General features: G+C 32.3%; 2 protein-coding genes across 7 annotated transcripts in view; both read right to left on the bottom strand.

The window, feature by feature from the left end:
• Nucleotides 1-1001: 1001 nt before the first annotated feature.
• Nucleotides 1002-13878, bottom strand: LOC116848852 (2-acylglycerol O-acyltransferase 2-B-like). Of its 2 annotated transcripts, XM_032825398.1 has the most exons (7): nt 13448-13878; nt 6359-6446; nt 4937-5235; nt 3852-4126; nt 2810-2996; nt 1850-2049; nt 1143-1303 (listed from the first exon to the last, which is right to left on the bottom strand). In XM_032825398.1, exons 3-7 carry the CDS (start codon nt 5182-5184, stop codon nt 1143-1145), a joined length of 1071 nt encoding a protein of 356 aa, XP_032681289.1. In that variant the 5' UTR covers nt 5185-5235; nt 6359-6446; nt 13448-13878. The 2 variants fall into 2 exon arrangements, with proteins under 2 accessions (XP_032681290.1, XP_032681289.1); XM_032825399.1 differs by lacking the exon at nt 6359-6446 and having other exon boundaries at nt 1002-1303; nt 13448-13863.
• A 1207-nt stretch (nt 13879-15085) lies between these two features.
• LOC116848849 (protein GDAP2 homolog) overlaps nt 15086-27132 on the bottom strand; it is a 72390-nt gene continuing 60343 nt past the window's right edge. For all 5 annotated transcript variants that reach the window (XM_032825387.1, XM_032825389.1, XM_032825386.1 and 2 more), the window contains 4 exons: nt 25365-25504; nt 24943-24997; nt 22928-23071; nt 15086-20974 (listed from right to left, as the gene is read on the bottom strand). In XM_032825387.1, coding sequence (XP_032681278.1) covers nt 20912-20974; nt 22928-23071; nt 24943-24997; nt 25365-25504 — 402 coding nt within the window. In that variant the 3' untranslated portion in view covers nt 15086-20911. The remainder of the gene's footprint in view (nt 20975-22927; nt 23072-24942; nt 24998-25364; nt 25505-27132) is intronic.

Below are 27132 nucleotides of genomic sequence, written 5' to 3'. Positions count from 1 at the left end.
CTTTAGCGACACGTGTAAAACACGCTTGCGATATGTCGAAAAACAATTGTCTCAGCGTCATTTATATCTCTACTCCGTTCTGAATTGTCAGCCATAACTACTGTCACTAAGAAACAGTTGTTTCAGTCATTTTCAAAGAGTTCGCGTCTTACAGCGTCGCGGACACTGATTCATTAATTTTTTTTTATTAAGGAGAAAATACTTTTCGAAGATAAAAACAGGTTTCCTTGTGCATTTTTTTTACAAAAACTATAAGAGACATTTATTTGTAGTTTTATATACATAATATTATAAGTCTAAACTGTTTATAGTAATTTTTTCATGTAAAAATATTGATAAACATTAAAGATATAAAGCATTTCCGGAAAAAGGTTTAAGTGTACATGTTGGCATGCACGATTGTGGACAAATTAATAAGTCGATCGGCTTGTGCTTATGGCTACATATTTACATCTTTTTTAATTAGAACTAAACAAATTAAAATATGTTAATTTCTTCCTATTTTTTTATTCAAAGTAAATTTTTTGACGATTTCTCCACCAAAATTTTTTAAAAAACTGAAATTCGTGAAAAAAACTGATGGAATATTCTGATTTTTATTATTCTAGTTCCAACAATAGCCACGTATTTATTAATAATTTACTTTGTTTTTCTATTTCGGTTCATTAGTCTTTGCAAAATCATGCATGTCAACGCAACATGTTTTTGTGAATCTTTTCCCGAAAATACTATATTTTTAATGTTTATCAATACTATTACATAAAAAATTACTGTAAACAATTTAAACTTATATAATTATATATATATATATATATATATATATATATATATATGCAAAAATATTATATTATATATTTAAATATACAATATATATTATATATTATTATATAATATTATACTTATATATATAAAACTACAAATAAATGTCTCTTACAATTTTTGTAAAAAATTTCACGTAAAAAATCTGTTTTTTATTTTCAATGTTTAAAAATATCTCGAAATTTTATGTGGTTGTGTAACAAATGACTTTTTGTTATTGTTGAATGTTACAATTTTTTGTTCAGTTTGTTTTAATCTATCTGCACACGTGTGTTGACGTGTCTTGTGTATCTGTATACATCACTCTGTATATCTTAGATCGATTATACATCTAATTCAAGAACAGCTTTCTCCGGGTTTTTCAAGTAATTGTGCTTATGCGTCTCGAACAGTTCAGTTAGACGTTGTATGAACTTCTCATGGTATTCGTTGATCTGATCTGCTGTAGGTTGCGCTATTTTCGGTAACTCAATGGGACTTCCGACTGAAATGAGGAAGAATGCGCACTTTTGAATTAGTGAGAACAATGAGATATCAAGCGTATGTGTGCGATTCGCATAATGTGTTCTAATTACGAATATCCCACACAATGGATGCTTCCGAAATACCCAGAGTTGGGTCGAGTTGAGTTAGTTCCACTATAGTATATGTAACGGATACTATAGTGAAACTAACTCAACTTGACTCAACCCTGGACATTTCGGAAACACCCATTATTTACAAAATATTTTAGAAACATAGATATTAAATAGTTTATAAATATTTTAATGTCTGAGATTTTCAAGTATGAAAAAGATTATGATAAATATTTAGAAGTATTTATGAAAAATATTTATCATAAATTTTTCATAAATTATAAACTTTTTCATAAAAGTATTTATGAAAAATGTTTTTTTTAATATTTTTAAATATTTATTATAATCCTTTTCATACCTGAAAATCTCGGATATTTAAATATTTATAAAATATTTAATATCTATATTTAAAATATTTTGTAAATATTATGTGCTGTCTATGAGAAATACTTTACCGACTACGGAGATAGGCGCACGTTTGGGGATAAGTCCAAACGAATATTGGAAGAATCCTCTGCCTGAGAAGATAACAGGTGCTAATCCTATAGATTTGCGAATATAATGCTGGAAACGTCTAAAGAGTGATCCTTCCGGACCGTACAGTTGATTGAACAAGTCCGTTTCGCCGAAAGAGAACACAGGAACCAACGGTACGCTGAATTGAAATGGATCGCATTAGATTCAATTAATTTTCTTTTGCGCCTGTATTTTATTTTCTACTCCGAACTTTGCTACACGGAGAAAAATAATTTGCTGATCCAGCAAATTTTCTAGCTGGTCTAGCAAAATTTTTTCGTTATTATCGACAGCAAAAAGATTTGCTAAGACTACTAATTGTTAAGATTACTAATTACTATTTGCTGGATATAATTTGCTGAATCTACAACAAGCGACACGTATATGTTACTCCGTCTCGAAATCAGCTGTTTACTCATTGTTGCTAAGAGGTAAGCCATTTCTTTTACACACAGAGCCTGTCCTACAGCTTCTCGTGAGCTCATTCGTTTATACATTTTAATTAATTATGGAATAAATATTGAGAAAATTTCAAAATGGTATATAATTTTTATGATTATTCTGGCCCGTTCTACTCGTACACGGCGGTTGCTCAATCAGTTACCGGACACTCTGTATAAGCAGTTGCAGTTTTGTTCCGATAGCAAATAAATTTGCTAAGGATACATTATTTTGCATCAATAGCAAATTACGTGATTCTTAGGACAAATATACTCAACAAATTTTTTCTATCCTGGCAACGAAACTACTTTTGTTCTGATAACGAATAATTTGAAAATTAGTTACATCAACTAAATTTTTTTGATGTCGAATTACGAATATGCAGTAGCGACGACGATTTTGCTAAAAGAGCAAAATTATTTTTTTCCGTGTATATGTAAAGAAGTGACCATTCTTACCCATGTTGTAGCGCTAATTTGACGAAGCCCTTCCTCTTCTTTACTAGGATTCGATATGTACCTGGTCTCGACTCGAGCGATTCTGAGGCACCACCGACGATGAGTATCGTGGCTCTCCCGGTAAATGGACTTTCTGGCGGTGACGACAATAAATACTTGATACTTTCTGCATTAGATGCGCAGCAACCTGTATGTGTGGATCATCGTTATAATCGAATTGTACCTCAAAGGTTTCGAGTATTATTGATTAAAAATTCACGCTCTCAATAATCCTGCATTCTCACGAAACAACGGGAAGAGAAGAGCCTTCCTAAATAGTACACACAGGAATTTATTTCGTTAATTCATTCTATGAATATTCTATGAATTTATTCTATGAATATTCTTTCGAATATTTGTACATTCTATAAATATATGCTAAAAACACTGTTATATACATTCATAGCATATTTGATTCGAATATAATAGAATTAAAAACATTCCTATTTTATAAGAAAACTCATATATTAATAATAATCATATTTATAAGTAGAATATTTTGTGTCATTTGTATATTAACGGGCAAGAGTAGATAGACTGTTCTAATAATAAGAAGTGGAAAAGTAACTACAGGCAATTTCCGGATTTGGAAGTTTATAACTCTTGTCGTTTCTCTTATCGTTGTTGGTTGAATTATCTGTCTATCTTTGACTGATAAAGTTCATCTCCGTTTCGGTTATCATTTTTGCAGTGTTACAATTCCGTATCGTAATTTTACCGCACTGATTTTCAATCTATCATCCACAGACGAAAAATATGTGTGTGGTACAATATAGTAGTATATAATATTTTAAAAATTGGGGATGTGATTCAATAACTCCTGAATATATATGTATATATATATATATATATATATATATATATATATATATATATATATATATATTCAGCTCCTGAATATATATATGAAAAATACTATAGCTTCTTGAGAGAATGGAGTGTGGGAACGTTCGTCGTTCTTTAAACGAGATAATGAATGATGAATGCTGTCGGCTCTTCTTACATAATGTGGACACGTATTCCCTGAAGAAAGGCATTTTGAAATGTTGGTCAAGAATGATGGATCGCATTTCCAGTCCGGGGAATAGCTTTTTGCAATCCAGTATATCCGTTCCGAATGAACCCACTACTCCAGCCGATAGAAGTCCGTGAGGTGTGCAGACAAATAGGTAAGATTTCTTAGGATCCAAATCAGCCGTTTTCACCAGCTTTATGGGGAAGTAGTTGCAAAAGTGACGCCAGAATACATTACTTCTCGCAAATTTTGTCCACGCATAACTGAAAGGTAAAGTATGATGGTTCTTTAAATGTTAAGTGGTTCTCATTTTCGTAAACAGATTTCCTATTGCCACAGGTTGAAGTCATTATCATTGAAAATAGATATGCGCGACGTTTTGTATACCCTCGTTACGCGCGATTATTCTGTGTAAAGTGACTGAAAGAAATATTGATCGTGATAAATTCTTTTTTTTATTTTATAATGTTCATTCATCTTACATGTGTGAAATTCTCTTTTTTATGATATTCTTTCATTTTATGCATGTCAAATCCTTTTTTATTGTGTGCCAGAAATTTTATGTGATGTTTCCATTTGTTTCATCTTCATGTCTCGATCATCTCATACGACAAAGACGATAAAGAATTATAGTCAGAGCATTTTTCACTTAAATAATATAACTCCTGATTCAGTCACAAGTATAACACTGCAATCAGTAAAATCTCGTAAAAAAGATTAATTAATAGTAACGACTGTTCCCATTTTGAGGCAATATGTACACACAGAAAATGTCATCGCACGCAAGATGATGAGATGAAAGCTGTTAATTCTATTGGTACAAATGTAGAAAGTTTGATTTAACTAATCTGTTTAATAAGTTTGGCATAACTAATCTGTCCACTGCAGATTTTGCAATGAAATCTTACTTTCAGTTGTCAAAATTAGTATAAGATATAGTGGTAAGATGGAGTGGTAAAGTGGGAGGGTTTTCACTGAAAATCAGTGAATATTCACTAATTATCGGTAAAGTACTCCTTCTACTGATTTCAGAAATATTTTTACTGATTCGCTCTAAATGAACGGAAGATTACCTTCGACCACCGCGATTGCAAGTGTTCCAGTCGTAGTACATCCAAAGAAAATATAGTAGTACGAAGTAGCGTGTCTGCGTGTAGATAAGAAGATAGACCGTGATAACGGCTGAGAATAAGCCACCAAAAGCGCTCCAGATGAACCATATCGCGGCGGTCAAAGTCTGGAGTCTCCTTTCTAGAGGTACCTTTAACGGTGCAAATTTCACTCCCAAAATTTTCATGTCTGCCGTTGTGCTGTCACACATTCAATCCGAGTCGTCAGAGTACCAATGTTCTTGATACACGCTGGAGTTCACCTGTATCAGTCAACGAACTACCATGTACCTGTGTGTATTTCTACATACATTTTATATATCATTCCGATTTTCCTTATATCGATATGATGAGCCGAGAACAGGTCGTGTTGCTTCGATTAATCAGCGTTATCAAGCACGATATATTAGCGTTATAAAACATTTATCGTACAATATTAAGATAACTAGATTTTCCAGGCTCCTCCAAATCGGGACACTTCATACACGCACACACACACACACACACTAAAAATAAGAAAAATAATTTAACAACAATATAGGTTTGCTATACACAATAAAAATAGTAACTATTGCTAAGATAAAACTGTTATTATTCTTACTTAAAATGAAGAAAAAGAAGTCAAGCTACTGCATTTATCAAAGTTGTGAATTTTTTTGAAAAGTCTCTCTTTGTCAGAATCATTTGAAAAATCTTCTAAACTGGTATAACCTAAAACAATTTGGTTGAATTGGATTTTATCTCCAATTTAACCAAATTGTTTTAGGTTATACCGGTTTAGAAGATTTTTCAAATGATTCTGACAAAGAGAGACTTTTTCAAAAAAATTCACAACTTTGATAAATGCAGTAGCTTGACTTCTTTTTTTTATTTTAAGTAAGAATAATAACAGTTTTATCTTAGCAATAGTTACTATTTTTATAAATTTTTATAAATTGGCGTCCTGGATTTGAAAAAATCTGAGACAAACGATGAGAAACTGGGACTGCCTCGAAAGAAACGGGCGCGCGCGCGTGTGTGAGAGAGAATGTGTATCACAGGATGATTCAGCAACTATTGCCACCTGGTCTTGCAGAAAAATTATTTATTTATGAGAAATCAGCGGATAAATGATGAGTAAACCATGTGATATTGTATATATTTTGTATTTAATTAATATAGACGATAGAGACAGAATTTATGTATAAACGATTTGAAAAATTTAACAAGAACGTTTCTCTACGGCGCCTATTCAGATAAAGACAAGATTAATAATGATTAATCAGAGCATGATTATAATTAAGCCGCCAAAAGCGCTCCAGATGTCGCGGCGGTTAAAATCTGGAGTTTCCTCTCGAGAAGTATGTTTAACGGTGCAAATGTCATTCCCAAAATTTTCATATCTACCGTTGTGTTGTCGCTCACGTTCAGTCCGAGTTGTCAGAATGTACTTGATACACGTTGGAGTTGTATCAATCAACGAACTACCATGTACCTGTGTAAGCATTTATACGTACTTGATACATCAATTATAATTGGTGACAGAGTCAAAATTTATTTGCAAATAAATCTGCAGATTTCTAGAATGCTGCTGCTATAAATTCATACCACAGACAGTATTTTAGCAGATAAAGAAACAGCAATAAATTTTAATGATATTATCGTGACATTTAAAATTCTATCTGAACTAGGAAAACAATTTTTTGTGTGTGGAATATCTTCAAAGCGAAAAACAAAATTGATCTTCAGATCTAAGTTATTCTAGATAGAAAAAGTTATTCTAGTTAAAAAAAATGTTAGAAAAAAGTTAATAAAAGTCTTATGGTAGTAACGCTTTTTTTTAAGCAGAGCAACTTCGGAACTTTAAAGGTCACCTTTGCTTTTGCTTTGAAGATATTCCTAGTGACTATAGTTACTGTAGTTACTATAGTATTGACTTAGCCTGTATAAGTATATACAGACCCGATGAAAAATTTTTCATGCAAAATTTTGTATGAAATTTGTCCATACATAATTATGTATAATTATATATAATCATATAAAATTATATATAATTATACACAATTATGTATAACAAAATGTATAATTACATATAAATTTATACATAATTATATATAATTATATATATAAGTAGGATGTATGAACATGAATGGACAAATTTGATACATAATAATATATAAATATATATAATTATATATAATTTTATATAATTTTATATAATTATATATGAAAAATTTTTCATTGGGGAGTATTAAAGAAAATCACATTAAAATTTATAGGATAGACAATACTCACTAAACTGAGTAAAAAATAATAAACATGAGTCGAAAAATCGATCCTTTCAGAGTTAAAAGCTATTTCCAACTTTGATATACTTAATTTATTTGCTTATATTATCACATATGCCATGGAAACAGAAGATTCTTCATTATTACATTATATTATTCTTATTATTATGTTTACAAGAGGTGTTCGACATATCCCGCTTTCTATATGATTTTACAAGAGCTAATCTTATCATTTTATTTCAATTCAAAATATTAGACATTTGACTATAATTACACATATGAGCAAGTATTATGGAATTTTTTTAAATGGGTTCTGATCGGAATTATCACGTTATTTTGTAAGTTTTTATTATTTTTTTCTTGGTAAGATAGATAAGATAGGTAAAGACGGAATTATCTAATCGGAATCGATTCCGAAGAGTTTTGTAATAACATGCCGTTCACTGTTACATAGTTACACAGTTACATAGTTATGGTATAATTTTCTGTTTTCACGTGTATGTAATAACATAAGCAAGCAAATCATATACATCATCAAACTGAATATTGATTCTAATTCTGAAAAAACTAATTTTTCGAGTCATCTTTATTAAATACTTTCTACTTAAAGTTTAGTGGATGAACACAATTATATAACTCTTTCATTATCGTAACGAAATGTACCATGTAATATAACATGTGCATTCTTTATGTAACATACATTACAGCTTATCGTGCGTGATCATTTACTAATATGTTTGTGTATATACAGGGTGCTTCAGAAATAGTTGGCCAAAGTTTGCGAGAACGTAAAACAGATTAAAATGAGTAAGAAAGTCCTATACCGTTTTGCGATATTCACAATAAATCTCAAGATATTAATTAAAAAAGGTGAGTAATTAATTTGGTGAGTAATCACGCGCGATACGATAGATGAGCTGCAGTGGCGCCGTCTGCCGTTGTATATTTATACATTAGGTCAAACTGAACAAAAAAGTCCTCTACCATTTTGCAAATGACCATATAAATTTTTAAATATTAATTAAAGAAAATTGTTACATGATTGTGTACCATAATGCACAAATTTTTTTTAATTAATATCTAAAAATCTATGTGGTCATTTACAAAATGATAGAGAACTTTTTTGTTCAGTTTGACCTAATGTATAAATATACAACGGCAGACGGCGCCACTGCAGCTCATCTACCATATCGCGCGTAATCATTCACTAATCTTTTTTAATTAATATCTTGAGATTTATTGCGAATATCGCAAAACGATATGAGACTTTTATGTTCATCTCAATTTGTTCTACGTTCCCACAAAAATTGCGAAGGAGAGTCTGGAATACCATGTATATATGCTGTGCGTATACAGAGTGTCTGGTTTGTACCGTACCAGAGCTAATATATAACTAGAATAAGTCGGAGTGAGTAATGGAATCGGTCTTTCATTAAACAACTACGTAAAATTTTGAGATATTAACGATAAAAGATTTCTACCAAACAACAGCCCACTAGCCAATCAGTACGCGCGTTGCGGTGAGACGAACGCTGTACGCGCTGTAGCATCAGTATGACAGGCTAGATGGGCCAGCTATATATTTCAGCAAAATATATACATATATATATATATATATATATATATATATATATATATATATATATATATATACACCCAGACAGCACAAAGACGTTTTAAAAACGTATTAAAAACGTATGTACTGGACGTTGTGTACTATTTCCTTATAGAAATATCATACTAAGAATCATTGATAATTATTTATTTTCAGTATTAAAAATACTGGATAATAAGTAATTATCAATGATTCTTAGTATATTTCTATAAGGGTTTAAAACGTCCATTTCAGATCCACAACGTTTCTAAGACATTTTAAAAACATCCGTTGTTACTTTTATGGATGTTCAAAAGACATCCGAATTAAGGACCCACCGGACTAAAACTGGACGTTCTTAGAACAAAAATAGAATGTTTGTAATTTTGAATATTGAATGTTCCTAACCACCAAAAGAATATTTAAAAGATATTTGAAAAAGCATTTTTAAAAACGTTGAAAATAATGAGATACCCAAACAGCACAAAATATTTATAAATTATTTATAAAATATTTATAAGATGTATTTGAATATTTTACAAATATTTACCAAAATATTTCATAAATATTTTTATGACTTTAGCTTCAATAGATCATAAATATTTATTATAAATATTATAAAAATATTTATTTTAAAATATATACATTTATATACTTTTCTCTTTTCTGAACTTTTCTTAAAATTTTAAAATATATATATTCTTAGTTTTCATTTTATATTGTTTCACACATTACTTTATTCAAGTTAAATTTTACTTCGAAAAATTGCTTACTATTGCTCCGATTCTAATCTGAGATCTCTGGTTCTAGAGTCAGTCACCTTACCTATTGTGCCACTATCACTTTGAGAGACTTTGTATTGTATACATATGGTATATTCATGTACATATGGTATATTCATGTACATATGGTATATTCATGAAACAAACGATTTATTTAAAAGAAGAGAATAGAAATGTTTTAAATGTAAAATGTATGTTTGAAAAGTATGTAAAAAGTATATTTAAAAAATATTTACTTGTTTCAAAAGTAAAATACAAATAAATCATTTTGTAAATTTAAATAAATTGTTTTCTGATGATAAAAGGAACTTTAATTTGAAACACAAAAAAAATACTTTTAATATTAGAAAATAATTTATTTAGATTTATAAAATGATTTACTTGTACTTTATTTATTTTTAAAACAAGCAAATATTTATTTTAACATAGTTTTTACAAAAAAAAATTAATTTTCTTCTTGTAAAGAAGTCATTTTTTTTCTAGAAATTTATAATTTTACAGCTCATTTCACAAATTTAAAAAAATATTACTTTATATTTATTACTTATTTTTTAAAATCTAACAAATACTTTTATAAGTTAAGAAATTATATTTAATAAAATATATTTCTTTAATTTAAAGAATTTTTTCAGTATACATTACCAATTTAAATTCGATTTTATTATTTTCTCAATAATTTAATAATTATAAATAATTACACTTATTTTTTTATGTATACTATTTATAGAAATATTTACAAATTATTACTACAAATATTTATTTTTTATTTACTATAAATATTGTATAAAATATTTAGTTTATATTTTAATAATATTTTGAATAAAGATTTTATTTTTTTCTTTATGTATAGATATATTTATAAAATATTTATATAATATTTTTAAAAAATAATTCGACCTAAATATTTATGAATTTTTATCATAAATATTATGTGCTGTTTGGGTAAATTTCCTTTTTTCATTAAGAAATGTTTTCTTTAATGGATTGGAAAATGTTATGTTTTTTTTAATATTTAATGGATGTCAAACTTCTAGTAAATATTAAAAACGAAACATTTTTTCAAACGTTAAAAATGTTTTTTTAATGAAAAATGGGAACTTATCCCATTATTTTTAACGTTTTAAAAATGTTTTTTAAATGTTTTTAAAATATTTTTAAATGTTTAAATGTTTTTATTGTTTTGCTAGTTGGGTTTTTTATTAATAATATAAATTGAGGGGTCAATTTGTTCGCAATTTTCAAAAACTCGTAATGATAACTTTTTCGATGGAACTAACTAATCACATTATCGTTTGCCAGATACAATTGTTCCAATAGAGAAGATGAATTTAATCGATTGTTTAAATTCATTCGTGTTAGTAAAACCGGTTTATACTATTAATAAATGAAGGCATATGCGAACTCAACATATGTTCTATAGAAATATATAAAATGGACGTCTTTAAAACGTACAAAAGTCAACGTATTTTGTACATCCACTAATGTACGTAATTAAAATGTCGATATTAGGTCCATGGACGTTGGAACTAAACAAACACCAAAATTGGACGTCCATTGAACGTCGTGTGCTGTCTGGGTATATATTACTGAAATATATAGCTGGAAAATGAATTATCTATTTCACAGTAACTATAAGTATTTAATCGTATACAACGGTTATAAATTGTGAGTTAATCACAGTTAGTTAGTCACTAAAATGTGAGTTAATTTGTAAAAAAAGAAAAAAATCTTTCTACAAAGGAATAAGCTATAATTTTTTTATATCAAATGTAACATCTTTATAGTAAAACAATATAAAATCTAAATAATAATGATATAATAATATAAAATATCTTGCCATTCTAAATTAATTAGTTTCTAAATAATACAAGATATCTTAGAATTATATATACCTTAGAGTCATTTTAACATTAGAAAAATGTTCGGGAAGCATATCCACCCGATGAAAAATTTTTCATGCATAATTATGTATGAAATTTGTCCATACATAATTATGTATAATTATATGTAATCATATAAAATTATATATAATTATACACAATTATGTATACCAATATATATAATTTCATATAAATCTATGCATAATTATGTAAAATTATATATGAATTTATATATATAATTATATATGATTATATATGATTATATATATAAGTAGAATGTATGAATATGAATGGACAAATTTGATACATAATAATATATAATTATGTATAATTATATATAATATTATATAATTTTATATAATTATGTATGAAAAATTTTTCATTGGGCAGAATGTGCCCTCACACTTCGTGTTATCTAAACTTATCGTTTATTCTATCCATTCATCTTACTATTATTACCGTTTATTCAGTCTTATCCTTATAAATGTTTCATTGAGCGGGGTTATTACTGTCACAGTAATTAATCAAAAAGTGTCAAAAGGTCTCTTCATTATAAGGACTCTACAAATCTTGCCGTTTCATGATCATCATTTTTATGTATGTTAATGTATGTATGTACTTTACATATAAGAAACGTACGAGAAAATGAATTATTTACAAGTGATCCAACATTGTGTAAAAATATTACATAAATGTAATGTAAACACTTGTTATATGACATGTTATATTTAATTTATGTTGTTCTCATATAATCGATAAATAACCTAGTAATATGACAATTTTAAAAATTATATTGCATTTACAAAAGGAGATTATGTAACTTTAACATTAATAATATATAAACCACTATTTTTATTATTATTATATAGTTCTTCTGCGTTATATCTATTTACCTAGTTATATTCTGTGTTTGTTGGATATAATATCTATTTTATAAGTCTTTAATCTTTTCTTCAATACTATGTGCGTGTACGTGTATAAATATAATGCGCTAAAACATTATAAATTACAAATAAATTATGTGTTTATGTATTAGAAATTGCAGGTATCGCCTGTGTATTTGTTTTAAAAGTGGAGCGCACTTGAAGTCGGCTGCTTCCGCGATCAGTTTATCTATATATTTAACGATAAGTCGTGATTGCGTCATGAATCGAATTCTATCTCGGACCGAAGGCAGCTGTGCGAAAGTATACTATTTCTATTCTTCCTAGTAGGAAATTGGCGCGTCGCCAAATAGTACAGTCAATCCTTCGCGAGAGATAATAAAAACTCTGCGATACCGTACAGTCTAACTGTATATGTTTGCATACATTTGAATCACGATAGTCTCTTCAAATTCTACAAGGTTCAACGGCAAATTACGAGTTGTTTGGTTGTTTAACATCAATCTTATATGTTATCAATTGCTCATAACTCGAAGACATTTGTGCACACGTAAATCTTACGTATTGTTCCATCGAGTCATGATCCTAGTAAAAAAGGTTTTGCGTAACTCTTAGAAGTATTGTATTAAACGAGGAGACCAAAGATCGCAAAAATGACCATTGAACTTTACTAACTAATTCATCATCATAACCAGTTATCGACAATACTTACTTTCCTTGTAACACGTTTTAGCGTCCTACGTCGATGCTTCTAAACATATAGAAAGGAGGAAAGAGGGGGAGAATAGAGATAGAAAGAGAGAGAAAGAGAGAGAGAGAGGTGAAAGAAAGAGAGAAACGTACAAGAGGTTCCGAAGAAATATTATTTCTTCGTTGAAAATTATTTTCTCACAGCGTATTCACGCGATGAAATCGACGATACTTCCCGGTTTCGGTGATATTTGCACATGCAAATACGTGACAATAATTTAATAAGTTGCGTTCGTGATGAACTATGAAAATACATTTATCTGAGACTCTCGAACGAAGCGGTCACAAACCGGGAATGCGAACGTTTCACTTCTTTACCTGCAGAACGTGCGATCTCTCGCCGGCATGCGTAAAATCCCGGACCTTTTTCCCGACACGTGACAGGTAGACGGTGCCTTTCGGGACGACTGGTCTCATCGCACGCCCACGTTCGCGCGTGTTTGCCGCGTGGTGTGCTTACTCGCTTCCGTTGCTCTCGGCGAAGCGCTCGCCACGATGTCGCAGGTCTCACTGTTGCGACGCGTCGTGATGCGAACAGGAACAAGCACCTATAGGTGGCCGAGACGTATACATGTGCGCGCCTGGTACGTAGATATGCGTACGGGCGCGTAGCGTTCGTGATCCAACGTTCAAACGTGCGTTCAAAGTTTAATATCTGCCATATGCTTGGCCACTCGAGAGGAGTGTCATCGGGCGTCGTAGAGAAATCAATTTTCATTGTCTGGAATTAACATGAAAAGAGACGAACTAAAAGTATTTTTCTTGAAGGAAACAGCACTTCTGATTCTTACAACCGAATTCTTATGAGAGCCAGAGATTCTATATTTTTCGAGAATGCGTCCGGTTCGTTCATAACATGAATACGTGAGAGGCGAAAAATAAAGCCTATCTTTTATCATTGATAACTCGAAAATAGATTGAGTAAAATTTTTAGAAATTTTGTGAGCTGATTCTTTATAGTTCCATGATGAAGGTAGCTCAGACGTTGTTGGAAAATGTTTTATTATTTTCTTACAATAAAGAGAGAGAGAGAGAGAGTTGTATCATGAAATAAGTTTTGTGAGAATTCAGGAAAGATAGCTTTGTATGATTATGTAAAGAATCAAAAATTGATTTTTCCAAAATTTCATTCCTCAAAGTGGACTCATGAGATCATGAAGTTTGACCAACTTCAATTATCTAAAATTTCTCGAAAATATATGTGTTCTTACTATGAGTTTTCTGTGGGAAAAAGTGTGGTAAAGATACTTAAGGGTCAGAAACCTGTTGGGCTCGGTCAGTTCCTGTTCATCTGCCAAGTGATCAAATTGGCAAAGGGGGATTATGAATCTAGTTTCCGTTGATCAAAACTTGAATGTTAAAAAACGTGTTAGTATATACTTATTCTTGCGATAAAAGTGAACATATTTTGAAAGTTTGGATAATTTTTAAGCTTTCATATTTCATGAGACATTCAATACAAATACAAAATAAATTATTTTCTTCCTAATTTTAACACCTTTACTTCTCCTAAAATAAACTCTGTTTTCATGCATTGTAATAATTACTTTTTTCTTTAAGTGACAATTATAATTATTTTTTTAAACTATGGACTCAATATTAAAAAAGTTCTAAAGTATATTTTTTTTATAAGTCAAATTTCAAGGAACTATACATTTTTTAGATAAGCCATGTTAATATATGTGATCTTTTCTTAAGAAACAATAGACATAAAATATTCAAAATAAATTTTTATCTAATTTAATGACTTGAGTATTTAATTAACACTTCAAAAGACTTACGTGAATTTAAAAAATTTTTGAACATATTAATATTATTTAATAAAGCGCTCTCTGTGAGTGAGTCGAGTTTACATTGACAGCAAGAGTCGTTTTGAGAGTTAAGAGTCCTGCCTTCTCTTAATCTAAACAAATTTCTTCTCCGGCAGGTGAAATGAAAATGCAGCCGGAGACTTTGTAGGTTTTATCGAAATAATATGTTTATTATTCTATAAAAAAACAAAGAATACAACGGGGTCGGGGGGAAAGAAGTGCACATGTTAAAAGGTCGTGCGTCGACATCGAGAGGGAAACGATAAATGATGTTTCGCGCCAACGCGCGGAGCTCGTCGTCGGTTGTCTACGCTTAAGTACAAATCTATCGGGCCCTGTATTGTTTAACAAAATCACGAGGTTGCGCAGCTCACGGGATACTTGTGCAACTCAACGTGCGTCGCGAATCGCCACGCAAAAGATACATCCAGGCTCATCATGACTTGACAGTCGCAAAGTACACGTTTTTGGTTACGACGACTCCGCGAGTTTGGAGTAAATCCGAATGTCGATACTTGGCGCAATTTTCTCACTTTTCACTGAATTACACGCGCACGCGCGATCGCGAAATACCGACTGCTCGATCGCGCCGCGACATTCGCTCCTCACCGATCGCAGTCACATACGCACCTTCCTCAGTTTCTTGTGTATTAAGTCGTAATAGCGACGAACGGTAGTAGTTGTACGCGAGGTGCTGCGGTAGCAAGCGGTGCCTTATTCATGACAGTCGTACGATCCCTCGGTAGAATCGAATGTATAAAACAAACATTGTTTTTCCTTACGTAAGAAAGCGATAGACTCGTCGATGTGATAAGATAAATCGTAACGATATCAGCGCGGCCCGTAATAAAAATCCTCGATAGATATAGTAATTAATGTGTGCGGAGGGGAGGGAAATGTAATTGCTATTCTTAGCGCTACCTTGACAAGTACGGAACAGCTCAGGAAGTAAGAAAGTATATTCGCCGATAACGACTTGCTATTCTATCGCGACGGAAAAAAAGTCGGGCAAGAAAACACGGGCTTGTATTCTCTTACGTTGTAATAGTCTTCTTACGGATTGTTGTTCTTCTTCTTCCTTTAAAGGAGTAGTAATAGATTTTTTTAGCTTCTCTACTTCTTTTAAAGTAGGACATGTGGAAAAGAACGTCTCGACTCGCGGTGCTACTTGTAAGACGAGATTGCGCTGCCATTCCGTGTGTCTTAAAGTATCGATACTACCGAGCTGAATCTCCCGGTTATTAAGGTCCTAGTCTAGCTGATTCGCGGTTTCCATGGAAATTGTCAGAGTTGACAGAGTGATCCATTAGGAATAACTTTCTCTTTTTTTATTTTTAATTAGTATACTTCCCGACAAAAAAGAGCTGGATGTTGAAAAGTTTGATTAATTTGAATATGCAATAATTTGTATGAACATGAGTGTGATAACTAAGCACAAATAGGACTATTAGATTTTCTAATTTATATTATACATTTATTTTATTTATTTCACATTTTGTCAAATGATCACAATGAGGCATCGAAATGAAATCTTAGAATTAGTCTTCTGTTTGACGTAATTCAGGAAGACTCGAATTTATAAAGAAAAAATGAAAGAAAATGAAAGATGCAATGAAATAAAGATGAATTTTATGTGTGTTGGTCTATAAAAGCGTGTTCGGCTAAAAAAAGCAAGCTTGCTCAGCAGATCAATACATGATTGGACTAGATTAGGACCTTAAGAGAGAGATGATTTGTATTATAATATATATAAGAATCTACCAATATCTTCTCGAGTGACTACACGCCGACACAGACTCAACTGTCAACAGTTCAACGTAAACAAATTATCAAAATCTCAGGAAAAGATCCTAGTTTAAAAAGCCGAAAAAAATAAGAGGATTTTACAAATTTTTTTCAACGAAAGGAATAAAGATATCAATGTAAAGTTTTGGTCATATTGTTTAACATTGTAAATATAAAAAAAAATTATTTTAAAAAATTGAAATTCCGCCCAAGTTTTTGTGCTGGGCGCAGCGCCTTTAATTGGTGGACAACATTACAAGTTGTGTAATAATCTGAAATTAATGAAACAAGGAAACTTAAAAATTGTATTAAATTTGCCGGAGGATGAATCTCTAATTCTTTGAAAAGTTTCCAAATTTTTTCCAGGACATTAAATAAAAAAAGAAAAGAATACAAAATGATGTAATTTTGAAGTGACGTTATTTTGTTAAAATTCATATTTCTGCATACAATAAAAGTTCATCTTTCGGCAAATTTAACACAGTTTTTAAGTTTCCCTGTCCTATCTTGTTTCAAATTATAACACAAGCATATTTACCAGTTAGATGTGTTCGACGACAACGCGCTCAGCAGAAAAATCTGGACGACGAAATTTCAACTCTTTCTAAGTAAAAATCTTCTTCTAAAAAAAAAATGATAAATAATTAAAACTCTACATTGATGTCTTTATTAATTTTTTTTGAAAAAAATTCGTAGAAAGTTACTTTTTCGATTATCTAAACTAGAACCGCCTCTTAATCGATGTTCGTCGTTTTCGTCACTTAAATTTCATTCACGTCGTGTACGAGCGTGTCTCGAAAGGTTGAACGGTGAGGAGTACGACATGTTCGAAGATCGAAACGAAAAGATCATCATCCGTATCCGAGGAAATGAATCATCGCGCGCAGTTTCGCGGTTTTTGGCATTCGTTCGCGGTCGCATAGCATAGGAATCGTCGGCGGAATCTGAAAATAACAATGGCTTATGTAAGATATCGATAACAATGATCTCTCTGAACGATATCCTCGAGCGACAGTTCTTGAAGTTCACTTCGCTACTTATTAAACACGATTGTCAGGGACGGACAGTGAGGTCGTTAAACGCAAAGGTGAAAAATATCTCGTTTTATGCCATTCGCGTGATACTATTGGCCCCTCCGAATAGTGCGAGATCTTCCGGATTTTCCGACTATTCGCAGTGCGAACAGTATTAAAAGTCTATGCAAACCATAACGCACGTAGATACAGGTAACATGAAAAAATACTACTCCATCGCTGCGAATAACGACGGCAGTTGCGCGAGTAGCACTTTTTCTTTTATATATTTATGTATGTATATATATATATATATATATGTATATATATCTCTCTCTTTTTTCTCTATTTTTTTTGTTCATTAAATTCGATAACTCTCTAAATCTCTCAATGCGTATAAACACTTATGCATTCGCGCGATAACACGGATGATCGTATCGTTCGGCGGAGGTAGCATGGTCAATTAACCCATTGCCTTCTCAGTTCGTCCGCGGTCGATCAAAAGCACGAAGTGATCCTCCCGATCGTGCCGAAAATCAATAACCCAAAGATCAAATAGTATTGCGGTGCGAAGAGGCGCGGCTGGCGGGGGAGGACGCTGCTACGCACAGAAAAATGTTATTCTATCGCCGAGAAAAATAATTGCTCAGTTCACTTTTCCTCTTTCACACACGTGACGGTTATCTCCAACAAAGAATATTCTCTTGATAATAGTTTTAAAATAATAACAAAGAATATTCTCTTGAGTTTTAAAATAATAACCACTAATTAAAACGAATTTCAATATTTAAAATCATAAATTTTAAAGAAGCTTATCATCATGTATATGAAAAAAGAATTAGTTCTCCTTGTAAAAATGTAATAAAACTATCAGAGAAGAAGTTGCTTTCACCCTCTTTGCAGTAAGCAAACCGAATTATCGTTTTAATTTAATGTTCTCTTAATTACATTTAATGTTCTTAATAAATTTAATGTTCGTCTTAATTTAATGATCTCTAAGAAGTTTTCCTCACGATTAAAATCAAGGACTAATAAGAATCAATGCAAGGTTAATACAGTCAATGCGGATTCTATAATGGCGAAATAAATTCAATCAATGCAAATTATCTACAAAAGTCAGGATATCATTTAATCCACCTCAAATTTCGGCCCAATTCGGGGCTTTCTCAATGACAGATAACAAGTCAAGTTTATCAAATTCAAATAGATATAGCGTCAGCAAGTCGTACAAAATCACACATTGCAAGAAAATTGTTGAGTTGTATCAAATAATATCCTGACTTCCGTGGATAATCTGCATCGGTTGAATTTACTGTACTGTAATATTCGTGCATTGGCTTTCTCATTGGTCCTTGCATTCTTCGCTTTAATATTCTTCATTGAAATGCTTCACTGAATTGATCAAGATTCGGAGTATATTTTGATTAAAATTGACGCTCACGATGAACTTCTTATAGACTCGCGGATATACAAACTTGTGAAACACTTGAAAAACATTCACCCGAATGCAGTTTGTATTTTTCTGTGTGCAGACATAGCCGGGAGGGTAGGGGGAAAGGGAGAGGGGAGAACGTTCGCGATTCGGCGGGCGTGAGAAATGGGCTAATCGACGCGATTTAACAGGTTTCAACTTCCTTTAATTCATCTCTTTACTCGCTAAAAACGCTTAACAACGGGGCGAGGGGATAGGAGGGCGGAGGGGACGTATGAAGGAATGAAGGGTTGGGAAAGGGGGGGGGGCGATAACGACTTTTTTTTTTACCTCCCGAAATACATCGCGAGCAAGCTCTTAAGTTTATTGCTTCTTCTAATCTAGGACTGTCCCGTACGTACGCGACCTCGGCGCTCGGCGTCGAACGTCTAACATCGCGAAACATCGTCTCGTGCGTTTCTCCGCGTCGAAGCCGACGAGGACGACGACCAGGTCGTGTGTGAGCGCGGTTTAACGTTATTTCTATGATTCGAACTCGCCGAGCGCCGAAGACATGGACATCACAGTAAGATCCAGCCGCTCTCCGTTCTCGTGGCTTCCGAGACGATCTGTCGTTAATTAATCCCTACTCGAAAATACCGCGTGCGCGAGCGCGGGCGAGACGCGGCACGATAACTTCGTCAACGATGTGGCTTAATAAAATATTGACAATATACAATAATGAAGTAGTAGACGCTCTTCGCTGTATAACGATCGATACGAAAATAACAGAAAGCGATCGACGGTCCTGTATTAAGCCGACGTTTATTCTAACAACGCGTCGTCAGATACTTCCCTCCTTTTTCTCCTTCTTTTTTCCCCATCCTTTTTAATCCTTTCTACCGCTTTCACAGGCAGTACTAAGCTAATAATCTGCCACGAATAGCGTAATATGTACAGGGGCGAGATTAATATTTTAGCCTTGGATTTTTCGTGTTTGCAAGCGGCGACGACGTCGACGCCGACGGCGATGGCGATGGCAGCGGCGGCGGCGGCGGCGGTGGCGGCGGCGGTGGAAATACTGATTACTGATGTTTTGGCAGCCAATGTTCGCTCTAAGCGAATAGTAGTTTGTTAGCTCTATTATGGGATGAGATGAGTACACGCTGCTTAGCACCTCGAGCAGTACGCATATCGGTCGGTCCTCGGCCTCTCCTCTCTCTCTCTCTCTCTTTCTCTCGATTACCAACTCATCTTATCACGGATTGTGTGCAACACCGCTATATTTCTCTTGTTCGTATCTTCTCCTCGTGCTTCCTCGGGGACGCGAGAGTCTGCGCGCGAGTTCGAGAAGAACCGGTCTACGTCGAAAGCAGGCGGGCAGTGGTTTCTTGATTAGTAGCGTTCATGTTCTTCTATACATACGGCCGATCATCCCTTCGCATCTCTTCCCTCAACCTGCTTAAACTGTCCGTCACTCGGAGGCACTTGGACAAATCGACTTCGGGGGAGTAACGCGGGGCCGTACTGCCTTCTCCAAGATACGGCTTAATGTATCTATGCAGCGTCGCATTCCTCGCCTTATCGCCGCCGTTGACAAGCGGCGGGACACGAATCTCGTGCAAACGCTCGCTCGCACACTCAAGTGGCGCACCGGTGCCACCGTAAAAATACGAACAGTCAACAACACGAACGTGCGGAACACCCGATCTGGCCTTGTTCTTGACGCTTCGCTGCCTTCATCGCGCTTTTCACCTGCGAGTTACGTGGACGTCGACGGCGCTGATGACACTTGCTCCGGCTGGTAATACCTCAGACCGTTTATCTGCAAGAAGAAGCGACACCGGCTCGTGAGACGTGATCCTTCCTCCCGAATGTCGAAAAGGAGAAAGAGAGAGATCAGTACTCTTAATTTTATTTGCAGTCGACTATTCTGAGTGCCTATTGGTCGCTAAATACGCCTTCTTGATTCTCAAGATGAAATATATTATACGTGACGTTTATATGAGATAAACGAAAACAAACATACTTGAAATTAAAATATACTCAAAGGATTTTCGATCGCTCGAAAAACAAACCAGCAAAAATAAAGTTACATGTAATATACCTGTTATATAACATATGTGTGTTATATAACAGTTACATTGTTAAGTAGGAAATTACAACTAATAGGTATGTTACATGCAACACTATGTTTGCTGGGTAGGCTGTATTTCGAAATTTTTTCTGAAAAAGCTCTGTAGCGTATCGATTTGTAACTTGGTAAATTTATTATGAGTATAAAGGAATATTCAAAAAATATAATGATTGTTCAGAATTATTATATCTAATATTTTAAACGCGTTTATCTTGAAACCATGTTTTCAACTTCAACGTATAAGATTTCTCAAAAATTGTACACAGAGAATATTATTCTTTCTGGAAGACATAGACATTAAGAAAAGTTATCGAAGAAATTACGAAAGTATCTTAGTAATAGCTTTGCCTGTCTAGAATACGTTTATAAAGTAGAAAAAATTTCAAGAAAAAATTCGAAGAAAATTACTAGATTTTTTATTTTAAGAATGAGATTTTTAAAAAACAAAAATAAAATGTGCGCGCAGAAATAATTTTCTCCATGAAGTATGAAACATCTTCAATGACTTTAAAACGCGAATGAAAAAAAATTTTCTTATTCTGAATATATCTTTCATATATATTATGTATTATTTCAATGCTAGACAGATACTTTATGCTAGACAATGCTAGAAAAGTTTAATTGAATTAACCTGACATTGAATGAACTAAAAATGAACCAAATTGATTGAAGGAAGCAGAATTTCTGGTTTTTAGAATTCGAATTTGATTCATAAGAACCAAAAATATTCTCTGTTTTCTTCAATCTAAAGTTGATTCAGTAAATTGATTTGTGCAACAGTTTCAAATGACGACAAGCAACGCGATGTGAACGACATGTTTACGCCCATTACGGCTTAGAAGCGCAACGAATATTTCATTTTCTGATTATGATAGACGTGCATACACAATAGTATTATACGTTACACAATAATTATTAAACAAGATAAAATTTTTTCTCATAATGGCATTACAAATAACGAGTAATCCAAGCTGTAGTATCGAAAAAGTACATTTATCAGAATAGAATATTTTTTATCTATTTTATATTTTTTTATACTTATATACATATATAGAAAATATTGTATATTTGGTTTAACTATCATACAAATAGTAATAAATTTATTGCAGTTGTGTGTAAATTTTGGCATAATAGTTTAAAATTTTGGGCCGAGTTTAAAATTTTATGTACAAAATATTTGAATAATTTATTATATTTTTAATATTCTTTTATATTTATATAATAAAGTGCCAAGTTATAGTTCAAGACATTGCAGAGTTTTAAAAAAGCGAGAAAAATGCGAACTATTGTAACTTATTTTTCTAAAGGTAAAAAGCCCCTTAACTCTTAAAATCGCGTTCCAAAACGTACGAACGTTCATATTAGCTATATTTTATGCTTATATTTTAATAAAAGTTCTAATTAAAACATTAATGATATAAATTTTTATCGAAAATAGAATACTTGAATATTAATTAGGAATTTACAAGAAAAAGTGCGGTCAAAGAAGTAAGGTAGAAAAAGGCACAAAATAGAACTGAAAGCTTATGAGAGCATAAGCGCTCTCTTTAATAAAAACTTTCGCGTCGGCCTGAGATATCAAATGCGACTAAAAAGTATGAAAAGTTAACGTTTGTTATGAATAGGGTTCTTGTCGCTTACCGTCATATCATATTCTGTGATGTACGCCGGAATCTCGAGTTGGTCAGGCGACATTACTTCGTAGAGATACTCCACTCCGGGCAAATTGTGAACCTTTTGCTTGATGGCTGGCGCCATGAAGGTCGTAAACCACCACGTCATCATCTGCAACAAACGCGACCGTTTGCGCTAATTGTTTATTCCCAATTGTCCTCTTTGCTCTTTGTCAAATTCTGTTTCTCTCTCTCTCTCTCTCTCTCTCTCTCTCTCTCTCTCTCTCTCTCTCGATGAAGCAAAATACAGGATTACACGCACAACTATACTTCTGGATTACAAACAGTCAGGAAACCCGATACGATCGTACCGAAGATAGCTTGTCGTGGAACATAAACGTGGGAAATACAGTAATAGCGTTCACATTAACAGCATGTTTCTGCGTTTCAACGATAATTGCCGAGCAAAATACGTATTAAAATCTTCTCTGTCGAATTGCACTTGTAGCAATACAGTTCTGTCCCTTTTAGCTGAACTAGGTTGCCTTTAAGGTAAAACAAATGACTCTTTGACTAATGACCCTTGAATAACACGGTTAATTTACACCATCTCGTTCAAAATTGTGTTATTTGAGACTTAGGATCAGGGTTAGTAAATTAATGTTTTTTCAATTGAGTTAAGTTTAGAATTAGTGGTTTATAAAATTAACTTACAGAGTTAAGAGAGTTAAAAATTACATAAACAAATAATAACCCAGCAAACATCAAATAACAATTGTATAACTGTCAGTTGTAATTTCCCACTTAAAATTATAAATGTAATATAACGCGTGTGTTATATAACAGTTACATTGTTGAATGGGAAATCACAACCAACAGTTATGTTACTGTTACTTTGTGTTCCTTGGGGACTTAATTAAAATTTATGCTAGACATTGAATTTGAATGAATTTATTGAAGTTAAAAGTTGACTATGCAAAGTAATATATACGTTTATTATATACGTATTATATACGTATATATATTTTTGTATAAATCAACTAATTAATCATGGATTGAACTTACGTGAAATAATGAAAAGGTAATCTTTTATAAGAAAATATACTGTTTTCCTGAATTCCATACAAAAAAAAATACTGATGTTCAAGAAGACGAAACATAATTCTGCTGACATTATTTTTTAGTTTTCTCATTTTATGTTACAAGCAGCCCGTAATGATTTTAATATTGATACATTATTTTAATCTATATATATATATATAAACGTTAATAAGTTAAAGTTAATGCATTTTAAAATAGCTAGTTTAAATTAAATTCATTTGAAATTAGCTAAGTTAAAAGTTATTAACTTTTGAATTTTACTTCTAAGTTACAAAATTAAATATAGAATTAATATAGGATTAACTAGAGTTATTATCCAATCCTGCTTAACGTTTCAAGTCTCTCTGTAGATGGACCTAGTATATATAATTATATGTATTTACTTCTCAAATTTTTTATATTGACAAATGATTCCATCGATATGATACTATTGATTTATCCTAGATAGAATATATTTTTCTATCGATGTCATCTTACAGCACAAGGCGTTTTTATATTCATTATCATATAAACATGAATACATATAATTATATACATTTAATAAATTGTACTTTTCGACGGTCAATTTTATTCGGACTACCAAATTCATTAAGGACGTTTTTTGAAACTATTTTATTGAATAGAAAAATTTTACTTAAACGGGGTGAATGCATGGGCCTTAAAAAGTTAAGATACAATTTTTTATTTTCCTGTGTGCATCGTCCTTTACTGAGTGACCGCGTTACTTGAACTGCGACTCAAGTATCGTGTTATTTGAGAATTTCCGGAATTTTTGACCGCGCTATTTGAGACTCCGTGTAATCCAATATCGTGTCACTCGAAGGATATCTGTATATGACATAGCATTGAAGGGAAAAGAAACGAAGTTGTAGTGCAGCACTGATTCAGCTAAAAAGAACAGACTTAATAATATATCGTGCGCGATGGCACCGTATCACTGACCTTGGTCCAAAAGGTAGGATGGATAATGTAGAAATGCTTGAGGTTCTTCTTGTATCTGTAAAAAAAGAAATCAGTCTCAAGATCTCATATCTGTAAAAGAGAAATTTGTCTCAAGTACGTCGAATTTTAGTACTCTCTTAAAATGAATCAGTCAAACATCACTGAAAACAGTGAATATACATTGATTGCAGTTATAAGTATTGCACTGAAAGTGCTCAGTGCTGTACTCATAACTGATATCAGTGACTATTCACTGATTCACTTTAAGAGAGTAAGTGACAATAAGTAACTCTGTGACTCGGCGCGATTTATCACAGCGACATACTACGTCGTCACACAATCGTGTGAAAACGTTAATTTGCGAATCGATCGATCGGTCTGAGACATGATCAATAAGGCTAATGCGTTCGCGCAGGACTTACTTATAGGGAAGCACATTATAGACTTCGCGTAGCCAATGTAAACTGGGGTAATTGCTGCTGGCCGTGAGGGTGTGGAAATACGCGATCACGTAGTCACCCTTCACGATTGGATCCAACAATTGTATGAGGTATAGCAAGGCCTAGAAACACAAGAGATACAAGCGATAAGACACACACGCATATACTACATAGTAAATTGATTTTACTTATAGGAGAGATGCGAATCTAAATGATTCTATAAATATACAAAATGTCTCAGACTCTCCTCCGCAATTTTTGTGGGAAACATGAAAGTCCCATATTGTTTTACGATTTCTGCGATATTTTTACGATATTGCAATAAATCTTGAGATATTAATTAAAGAAGATTAGTGAGTGATCATGCGCGATATAGTAGATGAACTATAATGACGCCATCTGCTGTTGTATATTTATAGATTAAGTCAAAGAAATTTTGCAAGAGACCACATAGTTTTTTAAATATTAATTAAAGAAGATTTGTGCATATTATCGCGCATAGTCATATAACAATTTTCTTTCATTAATAATTAGAAATCTACGTGGTTATTTGCAAAATGATAAAGAGCTTTTTGTTCAATTTGACTTAATATACAAGCACATATTGTCACTACAGTTCTACCATATCGCATGTGATCATTCACTAATCTTCTTTACTTAATATCTTGACTATTATTGTCTCCCAGACTCTCCTCCGCAATTTTAGTGGGAAACATAAAAGTCCCATACTGTTTTACGATATTTGCAATAAATCTGGAGATATTAATTAAAGAAGATTAGTGAGTGATCATGCGCGATATAGTAGATGAACTATAATGACGCCATCTGCCGTTGTGTACTTATACATTAAGTCAAAGAAATTTTGCAAGTGACCACATAGATTTTTAAATATTAATTAAAGAAGATTTGTGCATATTATCGCGCATAGTCATATAACAATTTTCTTTCATTAATAATTAAAAATCTACGTGGTTATTTGCAAAATGATAAAAGGCTTTTTGTTCAATTTGACTTAATATACAAGCACATATCGTCACCCCTTATAGAAATATCATACTAAGAATCATTGATAATTACTTATTATCCAGTATTTTTAATACTGAAAATAAGTAATTATCAATGATTCTTAGTATGATATTTCTATAAGGGACTACAGTTCATCTACCATTATTCTATCAATTAATCTACTATTTGCGAATGTCGCAAACGTATAGAATTTTTATGTTCATTTCAATCCGTTTTACGTCCCCACAAAAATTGCGGAGAAGAGTCTGGGACACCTTATATACATGTTACTCATGTATTTTTTTAGTATTTATCTTCGGAGGAACAGTGAGAATCTCTAGTGGCACATATTGGTTTCACATATGTTTTCTAAACCATTTCATAACTGTTCGTAAAATGTTTTCTACATGTTTTTAAACGGTATGTGCTAAGTTGGACATAGATATTTTTCCTTAAGTTTCATTAAAATAGCAATAATATTATAGTTAAAAAATAAGAAAACACTGGATTTAGTAGTATACCAAAGTAAAGTTTTGTGCCTCTCAAAATTTTGTATTAATATTTTTCATCGTAAACGAATAAAGTTAAGCGAATGATTGAAATTGAACATATGGGTGGAAAAATTAGCCCATAATTAAAGGATCACAGGAGGACTGTGGAGACCTCTCGTGGGGACCTCGAAACTACTAATCAGGATACATATTTTATATGTAGCTTTTTTTATCCTATACTATACTAAATTGCA

Source organism: Odontomachus brunneus, unplaced genomic scaffold (genome assembly GCF_010583005.1).
Source record: "Odontomachus brunneus isolate Ranch 3 - 2012 unplaced genomic scaffold, Obru_v1 Obru_scaffold_101, whole genome shotgun sequence".
In the NCBI taxonomy this organism is placed as follows: domain Eukaryota; kingdom Metazoa; phylum Arthropoda; class Insecta; order Hymenoptera; family Formicidae; genus Odontomachus; species Odontomachus brunneus.
The sequence above is the reverse complement of the archived record's forward strand: the minus strand, read 5'-3'. Positions and strand labels throughout refer to the sequence as shown.